At 49.6% G+C, this 20,449-nt stretch overlaps 1 protein-coding gene across 1 annotated transcript in view; it reads right to left on the reverse strand.

Annotated features, from left to right (window-relative positions):
• The window catches only part of PCNT (pericentrin), a 135,533-nt gene that overhangs the window by 19,389 nt on the left and 95,695 nt on the right, over positions 1–20,449 (reverse strand). Inside the window, exons 33-41 of the mRNA XM_060640680.3 lie at positions 12,916–13,629; positions 11,971–12,073; positions 9,020–9,174; positions 5,053–5,247; positions 4,251–4,424; positions 3,486–3,669; positions 2,096–2,318; positions 1,783–1,933; positions 491–1,111 (exon numbers count right to left, since the gene is read on the reverse strand). Coding sequence (XP_060496663.3) covers positions 491–1,111; positions 1,783–1,933; positions 2,096–2,318; positions 3,486–3,669; positions 4,251–4,424; positions 5,053–5,247; positions 9,020–9,174; positions 11,971–12,073; positions 12,916–13,629 — 2,520 coding nt within the window. The remainder of the gene's footprint in view (positions 1–490; positions 1,112–1,782; positions 1,934–2,095; positions 2,319–3,485; positions 3,670–4,250; positions 4,425–5,052; positions 5,248–9,019; positions 9,175–11,970; positions 12,074–12,915; positions 13,630–20,449) is intronic.

Raw genomic sequence — 20,449 nt, forward strand, 5'->3', positions numbered from 1 at the left:
CAACGGCATTGCTCTAGGCCAGCAGGGAACCATCTGCTCACGGAAAGAAGAAACCAGTTCCGCTTACGACAACAGCAACCCCTAATAAAACGCTCAGAACAACAGAACCACAGCATTAACGCTCGTCATCTGAAAACAGCAAAACGCGGCTGAAAGAAATCAAAGACCTGAACGCACGGACAGACTTCCAACCTCACAACCCGTGGAGGTAACATCGCTCAGGTGGCCTCACCCCCCAAAGTGACCTGCAGAGTCAAGGCTGGGCCCCAGAACCCTACGGTCCCCGAACACCCAAGCCCCGACAACGAGCGAGGTTGGAGACTCATGCTTCTCGACACGGAAACCTACAAAGCTGCAATAACCAGGGGGCAGCAGGGGACAGACGCACGGACCAGCGGGACAAAGGAGCGGCCCAGGGTCAGGCCCCCGTGTGGCGCTCTCGGCCCCCTGGCTTGCTGCTGGGTGCCGACACGGTCGGCGGCGCTCTCACCAGTCTCTCCTTGTCTCGAGCCTGCCTCTTCTCCACGTCGGCCCGGCCGGGCCTCGTCTCTGCTCTCCTCCTTGCGTCCTTGTGTCCTTCCCGTGCAGCCAGCCTCGCCTGTGAGCGCTTTAATCCTGCCTGCTGCTGTGAGGAACTCTCCCCCTCTGTTGGCTCCTGAGCCTGGGCGGGCTCCACAGCGGAGGTCTGCGCGCCCCTTACCTCCTTCTCCCTCTCGATCTCCGCACGCTGCTTCTGCACGTCGGCCACCAGCTGCCGCTGCACCTGCTCCAGCCTCGCCTGCAGCTCCGCCACGCGGGACTTCTCTTCCTTCAGCTTCCTCAGCAGAGCGCGATGCGCCGGGGCCTCCTGTGCTCGGCCGCTCAGCTGCTCCGTCAGGAGGCGCTCGTGGCGCAGGGCCGTGGCCAGCTCCAGCGACCGGTCCTTCTCGGCCTCCAGGCTGCGCCGCAGCTCGGACAGCTGGCTCCGCTCCCGCGCCAGCAGTGCCTCACAGCGTGAGGCCTCGATCCGCAGCTCCTTCTGAAGGTTGTCCTTTGCCGTCTGCTCGTGCTTCAGTGCAACGCACAGTCTATTACTCTGAGCGTGCTGCTTCTCCAAAGAGAGTCTTAGCTCCTGTATCAGGGGAGAGATGGGAAAAAGCAAATCAAGAGAAGTGTCAAAACCATCTTCCTGCCCCAATTTCTGTTCATATTATTCAACCCAGCAATTACGCTTTTTTATCCCACAGGTACAAGAAAACCATGTAACAATTCTTCTGTTACTTTGCCGTTTTTATTCAGGGATGAAGTACTTTCCTGAAGCAGTGTTCAGTAAATGCCCACCTTCCCTAGAACCACAACACCCTGGACACTCGGACACACGATGTTTTCGCCAAGCCACAGTCCCCGGGTGGGTGAAAGACGCTTTTGCCCAGCCCTGGGACTGAGGAACACAGAGCACCTGCCAGACCCGTGGCCATCAGAGATGCCAAACAGCATGCCAATTCACACACACAACCTCCACTGCACAGAGAAGCCGGGTCACTGCCGTTTATGCAGCCTGACACGCACTTCTGAGGCTGTGCTCCGTGCGGCCAGACAGTGGGAGTTGCGAGCACCCGTCTGTCACCACGAAGACGCTGCCGTACCGCAGACGCAGGCCTGCTTCACTGCTGTTACACCCTGCCACCAGGCACGTGACCACAAGGAGACGGGGCGCTGGGCCCTGTGAGGAGCTGCGCTCCCACCCGCCAGCCCCACTGCCCCCCACCAACCCCCCCACCTGCCAGCCCCGCGCCCAGGCACCTCCAGGGTCTTGGAGCTCTGGCCCTCCCTCTGCAGGTGCTGCAGCTGCTCCTCCTCCAGCCGGCTCTGCAGGGCGCGCTCCTTCCCGCGCTCGCTCTCCAGCTCCTGCAGCGCGGCCTTCAGGTTGCTCTCCTTGCTGTCCAGCACAGACCTGTGCAGGAGAGGCAGTGACACACCAGGCTGCGGCGCCTGGGCCGTCGACAGACCCCGGGCACCTATCACAACACGCGCACACGCCGCGTTCCTCGACAAAAGTGCGGACAGAACCGGGGAGCCAGGAGGTGCTGTGTGGGAGGAGGGTTAGGGCCCCCACCTCAGCTGGAGGACCTCCTTCTGCGCCTCGCTGAGGGATGCCAGCAGCCTCTCGTTGTCCTGTTTACACTCGCGGAGCTCAGATCTTAAGTCTCTGACGACGGTCTGCTCTACCACCAGGAGCTTCCGAACGCTGCTGGCTTTCTCTTGCTCTTCATTCAGCGTTTTCTGTACATCACTTGCTATACGTTTTTCCTGCTCAACCTTGTAGGCCAATAACTCAACTGAGAAAGACGTTAGGGGACATAAGATACCATTACTCGTGAATCCCGGGTGAGCTGTACAAATGATTTCACAAACTGAAGACAAACCGGTACGGAGAGGGAGATGTATTCACTCTCAGGGAAAATGAGTTTTCCAGGCCGATGGCCAGGACACCGGAGGCTCACTCCCTCCAGGCCTCGGGGCACCTAGAGTCGTGCAGGCAGAGTGGCCGTGCAGACCAGAGGATGGGACGTGGCTCCCCAGGGCCAGCTGTTCAGGTCCGGGGTCTCCTGGAGGCAGGAGTGAGGACTGAGCCGAGATGGACGTGCGCGAAGACCAGGTGTGACCGTCTCCACAGTCGTCCTAAATCGCCACCTCACCCATCACTCCAACACTTCGTGCTTCCCAAAAGAGACTGACTCGACCCTAGCAGCTTCCCCAGAGAACTCTCCCAAGACTTAGCAAAGAAATAACCCTGGTTCTCTACAGTCTCCCGGGGAAAAAGGAAGGGGAAGAGACGGTCAATCCTCCATGAGGCTGGCACTACTCCCACACCAGAACTCAAAGACTGGAAGCTACACACCAGTAGCCCTCATGCATTTAGATGCAAAATACCAGGAAGTCCGGCCCAGAAATGCTCACGAGGTAATGCAACATGGCCCAAACACAAAGCATTGCAAGGCCTGGCCCATCATTCAGCACCCAGCACTAGGAAGAGAAGGGGCTGTGCAGGTGGATGAAGAGCATGTGCAGAGACCACTGCTGGCAGCCTGTGTGAGGGTGTGAGGCGGAACACCTCTCCCATGGCCGGACGCCTGCCACGGTGGCACGCGACGGCCTAACCGGAGCAATCAGCAGGAGGAGGTGGCAGATGGAAAGGAGAAAACAAAATGCTTTTTATCCAGAGATGATGTGAATATCTGTAAGAAAGTCCCAAGGAACCTAAGTTAACATAAACGCGTACAACAGGCTGCTTAGACCTGGTGCAAGCCCCAGGGACTCCCAGACACGGTCCTGCTGGTGCCCAGCGCTCACACCAATACAGACCCCCCGCTGCCTGGGCGGCGCCACAGAGTCGCTTCTCCAGGAGTTCTGTGAACTAAGAAATGCCGAGGCCGGTGGTCCCCATGCCCAGGGACCCGGACAGACCAGCCCCAGTGCTGGGCAGCGGGAGGGGCGGTGCTCACCCTGCCTGCGCAGCTGGTGCTCCTGCCGGCTCCCGCGGGCCTCCGCGCTGGTCAGCGCCGCACACAGCTGCTGCAGCTTCTCCTGGTTCTGCAGGTGAGTCATCCGCAGCTGGGCGCGCAGAGCCTGGATCTCGGACAGCAGGCTGCTCCGGTCTGACAAGCGAAGGTGCTCCAAGGACTTTTCCTGCAGGTATCCCCGGAGCCGGGGTGGCAAAGGAGGGAGAGCAGGGTCACAGACATGGCCACGTGGAGGAGCACCCCCTGGACGGGGGAGCAGGGAGCACGTCCCAAGGGCGGGGGAGGCTGGGCCAGGCCGGCATCTCCAGGCACAAACAGCCCACCGTCCACAAATTCTTGCTTCCAGCTTCATGGGCACAAGCTTGGGGACCGAGCAAGAACAAATTCACAGGACAAAGGTGGCCCCTGGGGACCTTCAGGCCTCACTTGCACCCTGGTCTGTGCCAGAGGCTGCTCTGACCTGCCACAGACCCTGCATCTGGACCCTAGTGCCCTCTCCTACAAGGGACCTTGGGGAAGCAGGGCCCCCAGGGCCCTCACAGTGCCGGGCTCCCACGCACAGCCTGGGCCAGACCACTTAGCACCACTCTGTTTTCAAGGAAAGGCAGGATATTTCCAGAATAGATTCTATTTGCACACAGACAGGACTTCCTCCTCAGTCACTACCACACTCCAAGGTCAGGGGAAACACAGGGACCAAAATTCACCGTCAGTGGCTCTGGGCACTAAATCGAGGCACGTGCTCACCTGCTCCTGGACCACCTTCTCTAGCCTCTGCAACAGGGAGCTGTGGTCCCCGGGGTCAGAGCCGCAGGGCCGGGGCTGCAACTCGGCCCTCAACATCTCCCGTTCTTTTCCAAACGCCTCCTGAACGATCTGTAGAAACTCTCCTCTCCAGTCGAGGCACATGTCAGGAAACTCCTAAAATATTGGAGCGAACAGTTCGGTGTTTCCACAAATGCACCCTGCAGGCTGAAGCAGACCACCCAACAGAAGACCACGACCAGACCAGGGCACGAAAAGCCAAGCCCCCCATCGTGAACGAAGAAGGTGCTGAAGGAGACAGCAGGTAAGACTGAGAAAACGTTGGCAGGCAAACCTTCTTCCCCACCGCTGCTCTGCCAGGCCCTGGGGCGGGTGACCGCTGACTGGCCGCTCCCGCCCCCACTGTAGGCCTGGGCCTGGCACTGCCCTCTTGCCCACCGCTCCCTCCGCCCCCTGTGGCCTTGGCCAGGGTTCAGCACCTGGCTCTCGCTCTGTGCCACCCCGGGTCCTTGGTTGCAAAGTGGGCACTGAGACCCTGTGGGCTCAGGCCCGGCCCCATGTCCTCCTCCCACTGAGCCCCGCCACACATCCTCCCATGGCCTCTCTTGCCCTTACAGGGCTGGAATGTGCTGGCAAACATGACTGAGAAGGTGACTAGCCAGCACGGCCCCTGTGTCCACTGACGACCCTGTTGTTCCCTTTATTCCACTCATTTGGCCAAGCAACTCACTCAAAGTGCTCCATGCCCACAGCCTATTTTCTTTCAGGCAGAATGCCACCATACCTTCTCTCCCTTTAGGAGTGTGGGGCTCGGATGCCTCCTCAGGGCCGGGATTGCCTCCAACAGGCCAGGGCCTTCCCTTGGGAATCGCTCGAGAGAGGCACTTGGCTCGCCCTTGCTCAGGGCGCTAGGCGGCCCACGGTACTCGGACAAGGCCAGTATGTGGTGGCTCTCATCACACACCATCTGCAGCAAAGCCTGCAACGGGACATGCATTTCAGAAAGAGGGAAAAGAAGCTTGAAGCTAATCATGCATTCAGCACCCTGCCCACCACTCACGAACGCTCACTAGAGCCACCCACATAGCACCCCCATGGCTTGTATCAAAGAGCAGATTCTGCTGTTCTGTGAGATTTTCAAACTTTCCTCCCCCGTAACCTTCAGAGACTGCTAGAAAACCGGTTTGAAGGACAATTTCTGCTTAAGCTACTCCAAGGATGCCCCACCAGGGTCTGCACAGTGGATGCCACCCCTGCCATCCCTTCACTAATCCTGGGTGGGGCCTCCCCAGAGCTGCCCCCAGGTTGGGGGCAACACGGTGTCCAAAGTGACCATGACGGTCCTCACTCCACGTGCAAAGATTCACTCAAGGGGCATGTTAGGCCTAAACTCTGGAGAATAGATGGGAATAGATGTCTCAAACAGGAAAGTATGAAAGTAGCAACGGGAAGCTATAACAGAGTACAACTATTTAACCAGAAATAGGTTTTGCTAGGACTTTAATGATGGGACCAAAAAAGTAAAATACTAACACAAAAGTACAAAACACCCAAACTCCACGTTACGCTTACCTTAAAGACAATTCTCTTTAATAACCCTAGAAACACTTTTACTTTAAAAAACCTTCCGTTTGTTAGACGCCAGGTCTAGCGACCCAGATGGCGGCCCCCGTGGGTGCGGCTGGAGGTCTACGACCTCCTGCATCCACCCATCCACCCTCATCCTCTGCTTGCAGAGACAGGGAGGGCTGACGTGGCTGCAGATGACTGTCACTTGCCACCTTTTCAACGCTCTCCTGATAAACGCAGAAAGAGCACCAGTGGCGAGGGAGGTACTCTGCCCGCACCTTTCCGAGAGCAAAGCTTCCCGTGTGGCCACCGCATCCCTTCAGTGATGTCACAGGACCCCCCGGGTCCGATGCTGGCTGGGGCCTGGGGTCTGCAATCGGTTTGGACCTTGGGTACCACAGATATAACCACTGGGTCCGAGGAGGTTCCAGAACCCTGTCCTCAGGACTGGCATTCTGTTCAGGGACCTGCATCGCTGTGACCAGCCCACCCTTCTCGTGACCTCCCACGTCGGCCTGTCACTCGGGTGTCCCTGTCTGCTCCAGCTGATGCTCAGTGCGCCATAGGCCAATCACTCGCCCCCATTCATAGCTGCTTCCAGCAGGGCTCCTGAGGAGCCCAAACTCAGGGACCCCCCCCCCCACCAGTATCCCCAGCTTCAGGGCCCCCAGAGCCGTGACCACACCGCGGTCCTGAGACTCAGCCCCTGCGGGCACCACTCTGCCTCATGGGGCCAGCTCTCAGACGACTTGACTCTTGGCGCAGTCGTCCCTCACGGTGAGCAGTGTGGCTTCACGCTCCAGAAACACAGGTGGCAACTTAAACCAGAGTGACCTGAGAAACCTCCCAGAAAATACCCAGACATCAGGAATACTGAAGTCGCCGGTTCCGACTGAAGCGAACAGAGAACTGCAGGCTAACTTCCCAGCATCCACGCAGCCCCCTGCAGGCAACCTCGGTTGCTTCGCAAAAGGGCTCCAGGGCAAGTACTGGGCTTCTTTCTGGTTTTCCTTTCTCAATCACCTAGTGTTAAACCTCAAAGCCTAAGTACGTAGAATTGTCATCAGAACCACGTTTATTCCTTAAAAATTACAAACTCCTCTAACATGAGACTGCCTGGATTGGAAACACTAACAGAACATATCTTTAACATTCTATGTCATGTAGAAAATTAAGGAATGCAAAAAAGGAAATTAAAAAAAAACAGCCAAAAAACATACTCCCATATCAAAAAAATTTTTGAGAGAGAGAGAGAGTATGAGCAGGGGAGGTGGAGAGAGACAGAGAGAAAGACAGAGAGAGAGAGAGAGAGAGAGAGAGAGAGAGAGAGAGAAATCCCAAGCAGGCTCAACACTCAGCATGGAGCCCGCCCAACACGGGGCTGGGATCATGACCTGAGCCAAAATCACGAATCGGACACTTAACTGATTGAGCCACCCAGATGCCTCTCCAATTTCAATTCTTAAAGGGGCAAGATGCACACAATTTTGGAGATTTTACTTAACATCAAAATCATTTTCTTTTGATGGCATTGTAATAGCAATGTAACAGGAATGTTTTCACCATGTGAATAAAACACAACAGTGACATTGTATTGGTTTGCTTATTCAGCCAAGTCTATGCCAGTGGTTTTGACGAAAAATGATTCATTAAACTGGTGAGAGAAAAGAAAACTTATTAAAAGTTCTGGGTGATGGAGGCGTTAACCAATCTTACTGTGGAATCACTGTGTAAACAACCAACACACTGTATACCTGAAGCTTACACAGTGTGTATTAAACCAACACACTGTATACCTGAAGCTTACACAGTGTCACATATCAATTAAAACTAGAAAAAGTGTTTTTAAATTCTGCTCCCAGTTCAGCTGCAGCAAGCTGAGTGTGGCTTCTCTCCTCCCTCCTCTGGTGAGAACCAGGCTCTGACCCCAGGGCACAAGGGGCTTTAGCTCTGTGGAGTTTGGCTGTGAGAGGTCACCAAGGGCCCAGCTCCGTGACCTGGGGACCAGCAGCAGTGGGCGAGCGGGGCTGCGGCAGGTGGTTCACACAATGACTCCCTGTCAGCAGTGGGTCAGTATGAGCTCAGCTCGTCAACGGGGCTGAGGACGGCTGGTCTTGGTGGCCGTGTGACCAGGTCTGCCAATGAAAGACGGGGGGTGAGGGCAGGGGACGGGAGGGATATTCCTGGAAAACAGCCTCAAAGGAAGCACTGGGCCCATGCTTTGCCTGACCCTAGAAGTGCCACAGGCTTCCTGTTGGTGGCACAGGGAAGGAATGAGCGAGTGCGGGGACGCTGGTGGCCTCTCTAAGTATACACTTGGAGCCAGCGCACCAGGAGCCAACTCCCAGTATGGTCCAGTGATAAATGTTGTGTGCCGTTCAAGCCAGCTGAGTCAGAGCTCAGGCTGCCCATCAAAACTGCCCGCACTGCTACACGAGTGCAGATAACCTTTCTTCTCAAGTGTCAACTTCAGGGACACACAGAACGGAGAGCAGAAGGCAGAATGGTCTAGGCCCTGAGGACACAGAGACAACCCCTCCCGAGCAGCAGCTCCCACAGCAGAGAGTGGGCTGGGCTCTCCAATGTGGCCCCGCAGCCCTGTGTCAGCAGAGTGGGTCATGCGGTCCCTGCTCCGCTGCTAGGTCCCAGGCAGGCACCTGGTGGAGGGCGGCCCAGTCACGAGCACAGGCTCCAGTTGTTTTAGGAAAGGCTAAAGGTCAATCTCCAAAACCAAACAAAACTTACAACCACTTCTCCCCAGAGGGTCATGCACTGTGATACCTGAACTCATTTCAGGAAGATTAACCTTACTTTTTGCCTTTTGTGATTCACCACAACAGCCACCCCTGAAAGTCCCCTGTGCGCTGTGCCGCAGCAGGTGCAGGAAGAGCTGGTCCTGCTCTCGGGACCCCAGCGCCCGAAGCTCCCACAGCCCTCCCCTACCGCCCCACCCCCCCACCCCCCCACCTGCCATGCTGGGCTCTCGCCTGGGATACCTGATCCCAAGCTCCCCACGCCAGCAGCCTCTCCCCCTATGGAAAAACGTTAGAGCACAGCGAGACCCCACGCAGCTGGCCCTGTGGTGTGACGCACGCACCCTGACGTGGCACCCACAGGGCAATCACGGCGGCCGCACACGGAGGCCCATCGACACCGCGCACCCTGCTCCCGCCAGCCCTTACCTTCACTTGTTTCGGATGGACTTCCTTCTCCTTCATGGCTTCCAGCGGCTGTCGGAACCTTCCAGAGGCGGGAAGCAGCACCACAGGACTTGCTGTGGGGGCATCGAGTCTTCCCGAACCTTGGCTCAGCATGTCTCCAAACCCCGAGCCATCACCTAAAAACACAGCACAAAGTCAGGGTCTACACTCCAACTCTCTGGCAGTGTACTGGGGGACACCCTGCAAGTGCCAGAGATGTGGCCAGACCCCTGCTTCATGGTGCCACATGAGGCCCCGGCCCTGAAGACGACATCAACAAACCACCAAAGACGGCAAAAACATGTTTATAAACACCTAAGACTACACAACCACACAGATGAAAAAAAAGTTTTCACGTTTGCCCTGTTAACACCTGTGACTCCAACATAAAACCCTTCGTGGTACCTTGGTTCATGTTTACTCTTGTGCAGAAGTATGTCTCCTTATTCCCCGAAGACAGGACAGAGCCCGCAGGGCTCACACGGCAAGCACCTGCAGGGCCCGCCCAGCGCACCCGGAGGCGGCTGTGCAGACATGGAAGACGCCAGCCCGAGGCCCCCGTGCAGGCTGCGGGACGAGCAGCAAGCGTCTGGCCAGGAAAAAGTGAACACGCCTGATGGGGTGGGTGGAGACCAGCCCTGAGAGCAGCCACCCTAAACCGGAGAGCCCTCAACAGTCTAGCATCTGAGACACCAGGAGCTCCTGATGGGAGGGGCCTCAGAAAGGAATGGGACACCGCTCAACAGCATGCGGTAGGTCCCTGAGCCTGCAGCCCGTCGCCAGTCCACGGAGACCTGGAAAGCGGAGGGGGGCATCCTAAGAAAAGCAGGGTCAGTCCTCGCAACTGCTTCTCCGACTGGCGCCAAGCTCGGGTGGGCATGAGGGGCTCAGTGTCCCCAGCAAGGCCCCTCTGAGCACAGAGCTTCCAGTGAGTTGCTGACGACTGCCCTGCTACGAAGCCGAAGGCCTCAGACACGCCAAGGAACACTCAGACACACAAAACAACGCGAAGCAGAGACTCAAAGAGCTGGAGGAAATACAAAAAAGGCAGCAAACAGAAGAAAACTTCAGAAAACCCAGAAGATCTTCAGAGAAGTAAGAGAGAAAATATTATTCGTAAACAAGGAAAGGAAGTTTCAAGAGAAAGGAAAAGAGGATGAGAAAGAACAACTCTTGGAAATTAAGACACAGCAGAAATGGGAGCATTTGATGTGAAGATTAAGGGATAAATTCTCACAAAGCTCTTTAACAAGTAAGAACGTAAGTACAAAGAAGTGGAAACAGAAAAAATGAGAAAATAAGAAAATGAGTCCAGTGATTAACAGGAAGTATGGCAAGATGAGAGCCACAAGGAAGTGACCCACATCCCAGGAAGAAGGAAGACGCACTCAGGGCAGAAGGACTTGTTCCCGGTAAGCCGGCAGCGCTGCGCCCAGGTGCTTGGCGGCAAGGGACCACCGTGGTGCTGGGTGACATCAGGGTCTGGATGGCAGGCAGGCAGGCAGGCACTCAGGAGTCTGAAGGAACATGACTTGTCACCCATGAGTCTGCACCAAGCCCAAACTATCAACAAACATCAAGAAGGTGCAGACATTCTCAGAAAACCCATCTCACACATGCTTTTTCTGCAAATGCTTCTAGAGAACACACTTTGTCAAAACTAGGACCACCAAGGAGGGACGTGGGGTCTGACCAGGCAAGCAGAGACAGCACATGAAGGTCAGGTGAAGGTCATGTGGGCAGTGCATGCCCATGCCTACAGACAGCATGGGCAGGACCCGTGATGGAGAACAGGAAGAAGCAAGGAGAAAGGAAACCAGCTGTCTGGGAGAGGACCCTTGGCCCCAGAAGGTCTGCGGGAATCTGACAGGGAATCTCAGAACACACATGCTCTGTGGTGAGGGGACGGAGCGGGACAACGGGGCCACCTTAGAAAAACAAGGAAGGAAAGCAGAAGAAGTTGGCAGCCAGAAGTTTCAACATGTTCTGTAACCAGCAAATGTGACTTAGAAATCTGTGTCAGAACGAATTTCTGGAAGCTGAACGTGGGCATCCCCAGGGAACAGTGGTTCGGAGTGGGGAGGCTGGAAGGCACTGTGCAGAACCACTCCGGGCACTTACTCCATGGAATAACTCAAAACTGAAATTAAAACGTTGCTGGCCCTATTCTGCACAGGCTGCAGCGTCCATGAACTGTACTTCACTACGGTCTAGTTTTAAAAGGCACTGAATTAAGCCAATGATGACTTTTTTTAAAAATGCTGAAACATCTCCTGAAGCGATGGACTTATAAAAAGCCAACAATTATAGAAAAAATTACAAGGTTAGAAGGTCATGACTGGCAACTATCCTAACGATGACGCAGGCAACAATCATTACTGGAGGCTAACACTGGTGTGTCCGAGTCTGAGAAACAAGAGACCGCAGACACGGTCTCCGAGTACATCCCCGCTCCCTGACACCGAGCAATCTAAAAGGAAAACTCAGAATAAAATCTGGCAGACACCGCTGCCAAGGGGTCCACGCTGGCGCCGCGCACCGTCTGCCCTGATGCCCCAGGAAGAGCACGGCGTCACCGTGCGCGCTCTCAAGGACCCCCATGCCGACGACCCCGCTACAAACATCCAGAGGCAGATGCAGGAACCGCCGGAAACGTGAGGGTCTCCTCTCGGGGCCCACACGGCACAGCCTCCCTCCCGTGCAGGGCGCCAGTGAGGATGTCTGGGTGTTGAGTGCAGGGACCGCACTCCACGAAGTGCACAACCAAGCTTTCCAGAGTAGCGCAACATCAGGCCTTCAGGTGCCACTGAGCACAGAGGACAGAGACGCAGACGGGCACAGCCAGTGTGCATGGCAAGCGTGGCGAACGCCAAGCTGGGGGCCTCCATGCTGTTCTGTCCCCTAAAACCTTAGAGTTAAAAAGACTGACTCACCATTATCACTTCTGCTGTTTTTTCCTTCGAACCCAACAGGAGAGGATCTGGGCTTTTCTTGAGCATCAAGAGATGTTACAATAAAATCTTCAACATCTTTCTCCTGTTCAAATAGGCAGGTTTTAAACGGTCGTCAAATAGTAACTTAATACATCACAGAACTAAACTGGTCAGAGGGAAACTTTCTAAGGTCTGAATTTATCATTTACCCATATAGAACCCAACACATGTTTCACACTTGTGGACCTTATGAAATCACGGGCTTTAAAGAATTTAAACAAACCCAGCCACAGTTCTCTAGGATTATTTTAAAGAAGTCAACAGCAAATATTTCAGATTAAAGGTAATTTTTATGGTAGTGTGTATGGTAATATACGTGTATCTCAAATAACAAAGTCCTCTGTTAGTTGGTTTTTACTGTATCTAATCCAGGATATACAAAATCTCAAAATTATTACGTAAGAAGATACGATTTATCTCAAAAATAACTGTTTTTGAAATAAATTAGTATTATACGTAAAATCTATTAAATATGAACTACAACTCAAAATAAATCCAGGAAACAGATTCCAGCCAAAGAACCTGAACAAAAACTACACAGGAAGATGGGTTTACGACTGTACTTCTCGAGTCCACACTGGTGAGTGTGCGCAGGTCTGGTGGGAGTGTCTGAGTAGGACTGATGCATGGCACGTGTTTGTAAGAATAACCGAAGTCCTAATTATTCACATTACAATGGACTGTGGTTGGCGCTGCGGAGAGCTGACCAGGGGACTGTCGGGTGCGAACCTACACCTGGCCCACAGGCCCTGTCAGGAGATGAACCAACAATGGCCGCAGCTATGATACTGTGGGCCCTGCAAATACATTCCCATGGGAACACGCTGGGGCCCTGGGCATCCCACAGACGCTGAACCGGGGCACCACCCAGGGATGAACACTTACCACGGCCGTCCGCTGCACATGGTGGTCAGTGGAGGGAGCCCTGTCTACAACCAATGGAGACTCTGCCCACCTGGAGGCCTTTCCTGCCGCTGACCCGCCCAGGTACCAAAGCACGTCCAACTCGTCAGCCTGAAGTGAGGCACTTGTCCTGTCCTGCGCAGAGGCATCCAAGCTCAGGGCATCTGAGCAGGGCGTCAAGGGCAGGCTGGGTGCAGGCTCAAGGGTCGAGTCCTTCCTGACAACCTCAGGTGAGCTCCAGGAAGACAGGTCCATTGCCCTGAGTGCGTTCTTCGCGGGACCGGGCTCCTGGGTATGGGTTAGGTCATGGGAGCCACTGTGCAGGCTCACTTGTAAACAAAGTGATCCATCCTGCAAATCAACCCTATCTTCCATGGGAACATTTGGCATTTCATTTCTTACCAATGAATCCTGATTTCCACTAAGGTCAATTAGATCACACGTGGTTTTATCAACATGAAATGCATCAACAAGAGGCAATTTGTCAGTTTCTTCACCATTACTGGAACTGTCACTCAAATTATTTTCTAAAGCATGTGAAGATGCCAATGGCTGCTGAAATTTGAAATCCTCTGTCTCACTGTTCTGGAAGTTCACAGAATGCACCAGACGGTTCAACTTTTCTTGAAGTTCTTTCACCTGACTTATGAGACCAACTTTCTGCAGCTGACAATCTTCCAGTAGTTTTTCTTTATTCTGCATGTAGAAAAGAACATGTATAAAGTAAAATAATTGAATTACAGAGTCAAGTATTTATCAGCCAATTTCGAAGCTGTCTGAGCAATTAAGAATGAGCCTCCATGATGAAGCCCTCGGGTCCTTCCAACTCTTGAGATTTCAAGCTTTTTTAATTCCATGAAAAACAGAACCAAAGCTGAGAACTCTGCCTGCAAAGTGAATGCTGCAGAGGACTCTGGGAAGGTGGCCGAGCAGGAAGCCCCAGGAACCTGTCTCCCACCTGGGCACCAACGGCACCGGCAGCACCTTGTCTGCTCTAACTCTGGAGTCTGTCCGAGGCTTGCAACTTCCAGGGGGAGGCTTGGAGGGGAAACTGCAGCTCTCAGCATGGCAGCAGCCACCCGTCTCCCAGCCCCAGCCCCTCGGCAGGCTGGTGTGCACCTACTCATGGAGCAGCTTACACACAACGTGTGGGAGCCACGGTGGGCATAGGACTATCCCACAAATGGGGGTGGGGTGTGGGGGGGGGGGGGGTCTGTGCTCCCACCGCTGCTTCTGATCTGGAAGGTACAAACAGGTGGGAGACCACTGTCATAGCCCCTCCCCCTCTGGCTCAAGTGACCTGCAGGAGATTTAAAGGGCTGGTGACCTTTTTTTCTACCACAGCATTTTTCTCTGTTTTCTTTCTGGGGAGAAATTAAAAACTAGAACATTCAAAGACAACTGCATACACAGAAGAAATTAGAGGAAATCACATGTGCCCAGGCAAAGGTGCAGGCTAAGAAAAGATCTGAGAAGACCTGAAGTTTACATCTTAAGCAGATCCTCAGCACAGAGATAGCATACAACAATTAAAAAACAAGAACAAATAAGCGGCGTCTGGGGGGGCTCAGTCATTCAAGCATCTGACTCTTGATTTCAGCTCAGGTTATGATTTTACTGTTTGTGAGTTCGAGTCCTGCATCAGGCTCTCTGCTGTCAGCAAGGAGCCTGCTTGGGGTTCTCTCTCTCTGCCCCTCCCCTCCTTGCACACTCTCAAAATAAATGGAAATGATGACAACTGAGGAAAACAAGATTGAAAAAGGTGAATACAGACTGACACCCCTGGGACACCAGCAAGCATACCAACATATGCATTGTGGGAGTCCCAGAAGAGGAAACGGTGGCGGCTGAGAGACTATTTGAGGACATAATGACTGAAAACGTCCCAGAATTGATGAAAGACATGAATATAAACATCCAAGAAACTCAACAAACCCCAAATATGATGAACTCAAAGAGACACATACCAAAACATATTATAATCAACACTATACTAACAGAGCACTAACAGAGAATCTTGAAAGCAGAGAGAAATGACTTGTCACATACAAGTACCCTCGAAAACATCACCAACAGATTTCCCGTCATAAAGTTTGGAGACCAGAGGACACTGCATCAATATATTCAAGCGCTAAAAGAATATCTGTCAACTCAATATGAAGCAAAACTGTCATTTAAGAGTGGGGAAGAAATTAACATAGTCCCAGATAAATAAAAGCTAAAGGAGTTTGTGACCACTACACCTGCACTGCAAGAAATGCTCCAGGGAGTGCTACAGAGTGAAATAAAAGGTCACTAGACAGTAACTCAAAGTCATGTGGCAAAATAAAGATCTCAGTAAAGGTAAGTGCATGCATAATATAATAAAAGCTAGTCTACCATTTTGTACACCCGAAACTGATAGAACACTGTACGTTAATTATACTTGAATTTCTAAAAACGTTTGTTCTATTGTAATAGTGCTTTGCAACTCCACATTGTGCTTTCATCACGATTTAAAAAATACATGTTTTTTATGGGGCGCCTGAGTGGGTCAGTTGGTTAAGTGTCCAACTCTTGATTTCAGGTCATGATCTCACAGTTCAGTTCATGAGATTGAGCCCCATGTTGGGTTCAGCTCTGACGGCACAGATCCTGCTTGGAATTCTCTCTCTACCCCTCCCCAGCTCATGCACGTGCATGCTCTCGCTCCTGCTAAAAAATATGTAAACTTTAAATAAATACATAATAAGAGACATTTTTTTAAAAAATTGTCAGTTTAAAAGTTAGTGTTATTGTTAGCTTTAGTTTGTAATTCCACATTTTTTCTATATAACTTCAGAGATTAATGGATTTAAAAAAAAATCATTAGGAGGTGCCTGGGTGGCTCAGTCAGTTGAGCGTCCGACTCTTGATTTTGTCTCAGGTCATGATCCCAGGGTCGTGGGATTGAGCCCCGCATCAGGCAGAGCCTGCTTGAGATTTTCTTTCCCTTCCCTTCTCTTTCTCTCTCCCTCTCCTTCTAACCTTCTCCCCCAGCTCACACATGCTCTCTCTCTCTCTAAAATAAAAATTTTAGTATATGTGCTGCCGAAGCGAGCACTCTAAAATAAAAATTAAAAATTAAAACTTAGGGGTACAAAAATTAAAAAATAAAATAAAAATAAAAATTGGTGCCTGGGCGCCTCAGTCTGTTGAGAGTCTGACTTCGGCTCAGGTCATGATCTCATGGTTCCTGGATTCAAGCCCCACATCAGGCTCTATGCTAACAGCTCAGAGCCTGGAGTCTGCTTCGGATTCTGTGTCTCCCTCTCTCTCTGCCCCTCCCCCACTTGTGCTCTGTCTCTCAAAAATAAATAAATGATGGAGCACCTGGGTGGCTCAGTTGATTGAGCGGCCGACTTCGGCTCAGGTCATGATCTCGCGGTCCGTGAGTTCGAGCCCCGCATTGGGCTTTGTGCTGACAGCTCAGAGCCTGGAGCCTGTTTCAGATTCTGTGTCTCCCTCTCTCTGACCCTCCCCCGTTCATGCTCTCTCTCTGTCTCAAAAATAAACGTTAAAAAAAAAAATTAAAAAAAAAAAAAGTTAAAAAATAAATAAAAATTAAAAAACCCCAATCATTAGTTTGTTTTGAGGCACACAGGTATAAAAATGTACTTGTGACACCAAAAACCAAAAGGAGTAGGGACAGAGCTATAAAGGAACAGAGCTTTAAAATTTTTTTTTTAACATTTACTTATTTTTGAGACAGAGAGAGAGAGAGAGAGAGAGAGCATGAACGGGGGAGGGTCAGAGAGAGAGGGAGACACAGAATCTGAAGCAGGCTCCAGGCTCTGAGCTGTCAGCACAGAGCCCAATGTGGGGCTCGAACTCACGGACTGCGAGATCATGACCTGAGCCAAAGTCGGGACGCTTAACCAACTGAGCCACCCAGGTGCCCCAGGAACAAGAGCTTTTATATGTGATTAAAGTTAAGCTGGTATAAATTCAAGCCAGAGTGTTATAATGCTGGATGCTAAATGTAATCGCTAACATAACCACAAAGAAAACAGCTATAGAATATACACAAAGAGAAATGAGAAACGAATTTGAACATTTCACTATAAAATATCAACTGAACACAAGAGAATACAATAATGCAGGAGATCAGGGACAAAAAAAAAAAAAAAAAGCTGTAAGGCATATAGAAAACATACAGCAAAATGAAAAAAGCATGTGACTCCTTATCAGTAATTACTTCAAATGTAAATGAATCTCTCCAATCAAAAAGAACAGCAGAATGGATAAAAACACATGATCCAACCATATGCTGGCTATGAGAAGCTCACTTTACACCCAAAGACACAAATAGGTTGAAAGTAAAAGGACAGAAAAGGTTATTTTGTACAAACAGGAACCAAAAGAGAACAGGATGGTTATATTAACATCAGACAAAATAAACTTAAACCAAGAAAGGTTCTAAGAGACAAAGGAGAATAAAAAGTAAATAAAATCTCCCAACAAAACAAAGCCCTGCACCTGATGATTTTACTAGTGAATTCTATCAAACATTTAAGACAGAATATCAATCCTTCTCAAACTTTTCCAAAAAAATGAAGAACCCAAATGGGTTTCCTGGTAGATTCTATCACATATTTAAGGAGGATATTATATATAATATATTTAAGGAGGATATTATATTATATACTAATTCTCTACCTTGTCCTTTGTATGACAGAAACAAAGAGAACTGCTCCTGACTCCCTGTACAAGGCCAACGTTATCTTGATACTAAAGACAGAAAAAGACACTACAAAAACAAAACTACATACCAATTTCCCTTATGAACATTGATGCAAAAATCCTAAAAGACTAGCAAACAGAATCCAACACCATATTAAAAACATTATACAGTGTAACCAAGTGGCACTTACTCCTGGAATGGAAGTATAGCTTAACATAAGAAAACCAATCTATGTAATACACTACGTTAACAAAATGAAGGAGAAAAATATCACATGATCGTTTCAACTGACGCAGAAAATGCATTTGACAAAATGCATTTGACAGAAGATGCATTTCACGATAAAGACATTCAACATACTAGAAACTACTTTAACATAATAAAAAACCATATGTGAAAAAGACACACCATACATCATACTCAATGGTATTGGACTGAAAGACTTTCCTCTACAATCAGGAATAAGGCAAGAATGCCCGCTTTCACCACTTCTCTTCAACACAGTACTGGATGTTCTAGCCAGAGTAATTAGGCAAGAAAAAGAAATAAAAGGTGTCCAAATTGGAAAGGAACGAGTAATACTGTATGTTCCAAGATAATATGATCATAAATAGAAAACAAAGATTCTACAAAAAAAAAGCCCTGTTAGAATTAATAAATCAATTCAGCACAGTCACAGGATATATAAAGTCAACATCCAAAAATCAGTTACATTTCTATACATGAACAATGAACAATCCGGATAGGAAATTAAGAAAACAATTTATAATAGCAACAAAAAAGAAGAAACTAATTAAGAATTCACTGAACTAAAGAGATGAAAGTTTTGTACAATGAAACTACAATATATTGCTGAAAGATATTAAGGAAGACAACTGAGAACACGTTTCATGTTTATGGATTGAAAGACCTAATACTGTTAAAATGTCAATACGAACCAACAATCTACACATTCAATACAATCTCTATCAAAATTCACTTTTTGCAGAAATAGAAAAACCCAACCTAAAATTCATGTGGGATCTTAAAGGACCCAAAGAGTCGAAATAATCTTGAAAAACAACAAAGCTGAAGGGCTTATAACTACTTAATTTCAAAACTCATAATCAAGCTACAGTACTCAAAACGGTGTGGTACTGGTATAAAAACAGACATATAGACCAATGGAATAGAGAGCCCAGATGTATATCCTTACATACATGGTCAGGTGATTTTTTACAAGGATGCCAAGACCATTCACTAGGGAAAAGACAGTCTTATCAAGCAAATGGTACTGGGAATACTGGGTGCCCACATACATGCAAAAGAATGAAGTTGGACTGTTAACTAACATCACATACAAAAATTAACCCAAAATAGATCAATGACTAAAACATAAAACCTGAAACTATAAAGCTTCCGAAGAAAACACAGGACAAAAGGTTCTCAACATTGGATTTGGCAATGATTTCTTGGAAATGACACAAAAGGCATGGGCAACAAGAGAAAAGACAAACTAAACTTCAGAAAATTTTAAAAATTTGTGCCTCAAAAGACACCATCCAGCGTAAACAGGCAGTGCACAGAATATGAGAAAATATTTGTGAATCCTACACCTGATAAGGGATTAATATCCAGAATACACAGAGAACTCCTAAAACTCAACAACAACAAAAAAACCAACCTGACTTTAAAATGAGCAAAGAGGGGCGCCTGGGTGGCTCAGTCGGTTAAGTGTCCCAACTGCGGCTCAGGTCATGATCTCACAGCTCACTGAGTTTGAGCCCTGCGTCAGGCTCTGTGCTCTCAGTGTGGAGCCTGCTTTAGATCTTTTGTCTCCCCCCCTCTCTCTCTGTTCCTCCCTTGCTCACACTCTCTCAAAAATACATAAGCTTAAAAAAAGGGGGGGGGGGCTCCTCTAAAAAAAAAATAAAATGAGCAAAGAACTTGAATAGGTTTTACTTCAAAGAAGATACACAAATGGGCAACAAGCAAATGAAAAGATGTCCACTATCGCTAATCATTAGAGGAAAGCAAATAAAAACTATAATGATACACTTGAAACTAACAGAACACTATATGTTAACTATACCGGAATTAAAATTAAAAATTAAAAAGAAAAACAACACGAGATACAACCTCACACCCATTAGGTGGGCTACTATAAAGACACACACACACAACACAACACAACACAACACAACGTAACATAACAAACGTGGCAAGGACGTGGAGAACTTGCAACCCTCTTGCACTCTTGGTGGGAAGGTAAAATGATGCAGCCACCATGGAAAACAGTATGGAGATTCCTCAAAAAGTTAAAAATGGAACTACCATATGATCCAGCAATTTCACTTCTGGATATATATCCAGAAGAACCAAGAGCAGGGTCTCAAAGAGAGATTTATACACAATGTTCACAGCAGCATTTTTCACAATGGCTAAAATGTGGAAGCAACCTAAGTGCCCACTGACTGTGAATGAATGAGCAACACGTGGCATATATATAAATGGACTATGATTCGGCCTTAAGACAGAAAGAAATTCTGACACATGCTACAATAGGGGTGAACTGCAAGGACACTAAGCTAACTGAAATCAACCAGTCACAATAAGACAAAGACTATACGACCCACCATGAAATATTCAGAATAAACAAAATCAGAGACAGAGTCAGTGGTTGCCAGGGGATGGGAAGTGAGGATAATGGGGACTTACTGTTTAATGGGTACAGAGTTTCAGTTTTACAAAATGACAACAGGTATGAAAGTGGATAGTTAGTTACACAACCTCACTAATGTGTATGCAGGATCACTGAACTGTACATTTAAAAAT

This window comes from Panthera onca, chromosome C2, assembly GCF_046562875.1.
Source record: "Panthera onca isolate mPanOnc1 chromosome C2, mPanOnc1 haplotype 2, whole genome shotgun sequence".
NCBI lineage: Eukaryota > Metazoa > Chordata > Mammalia > Carnivora > Felidae > Panthera > Panthera onca.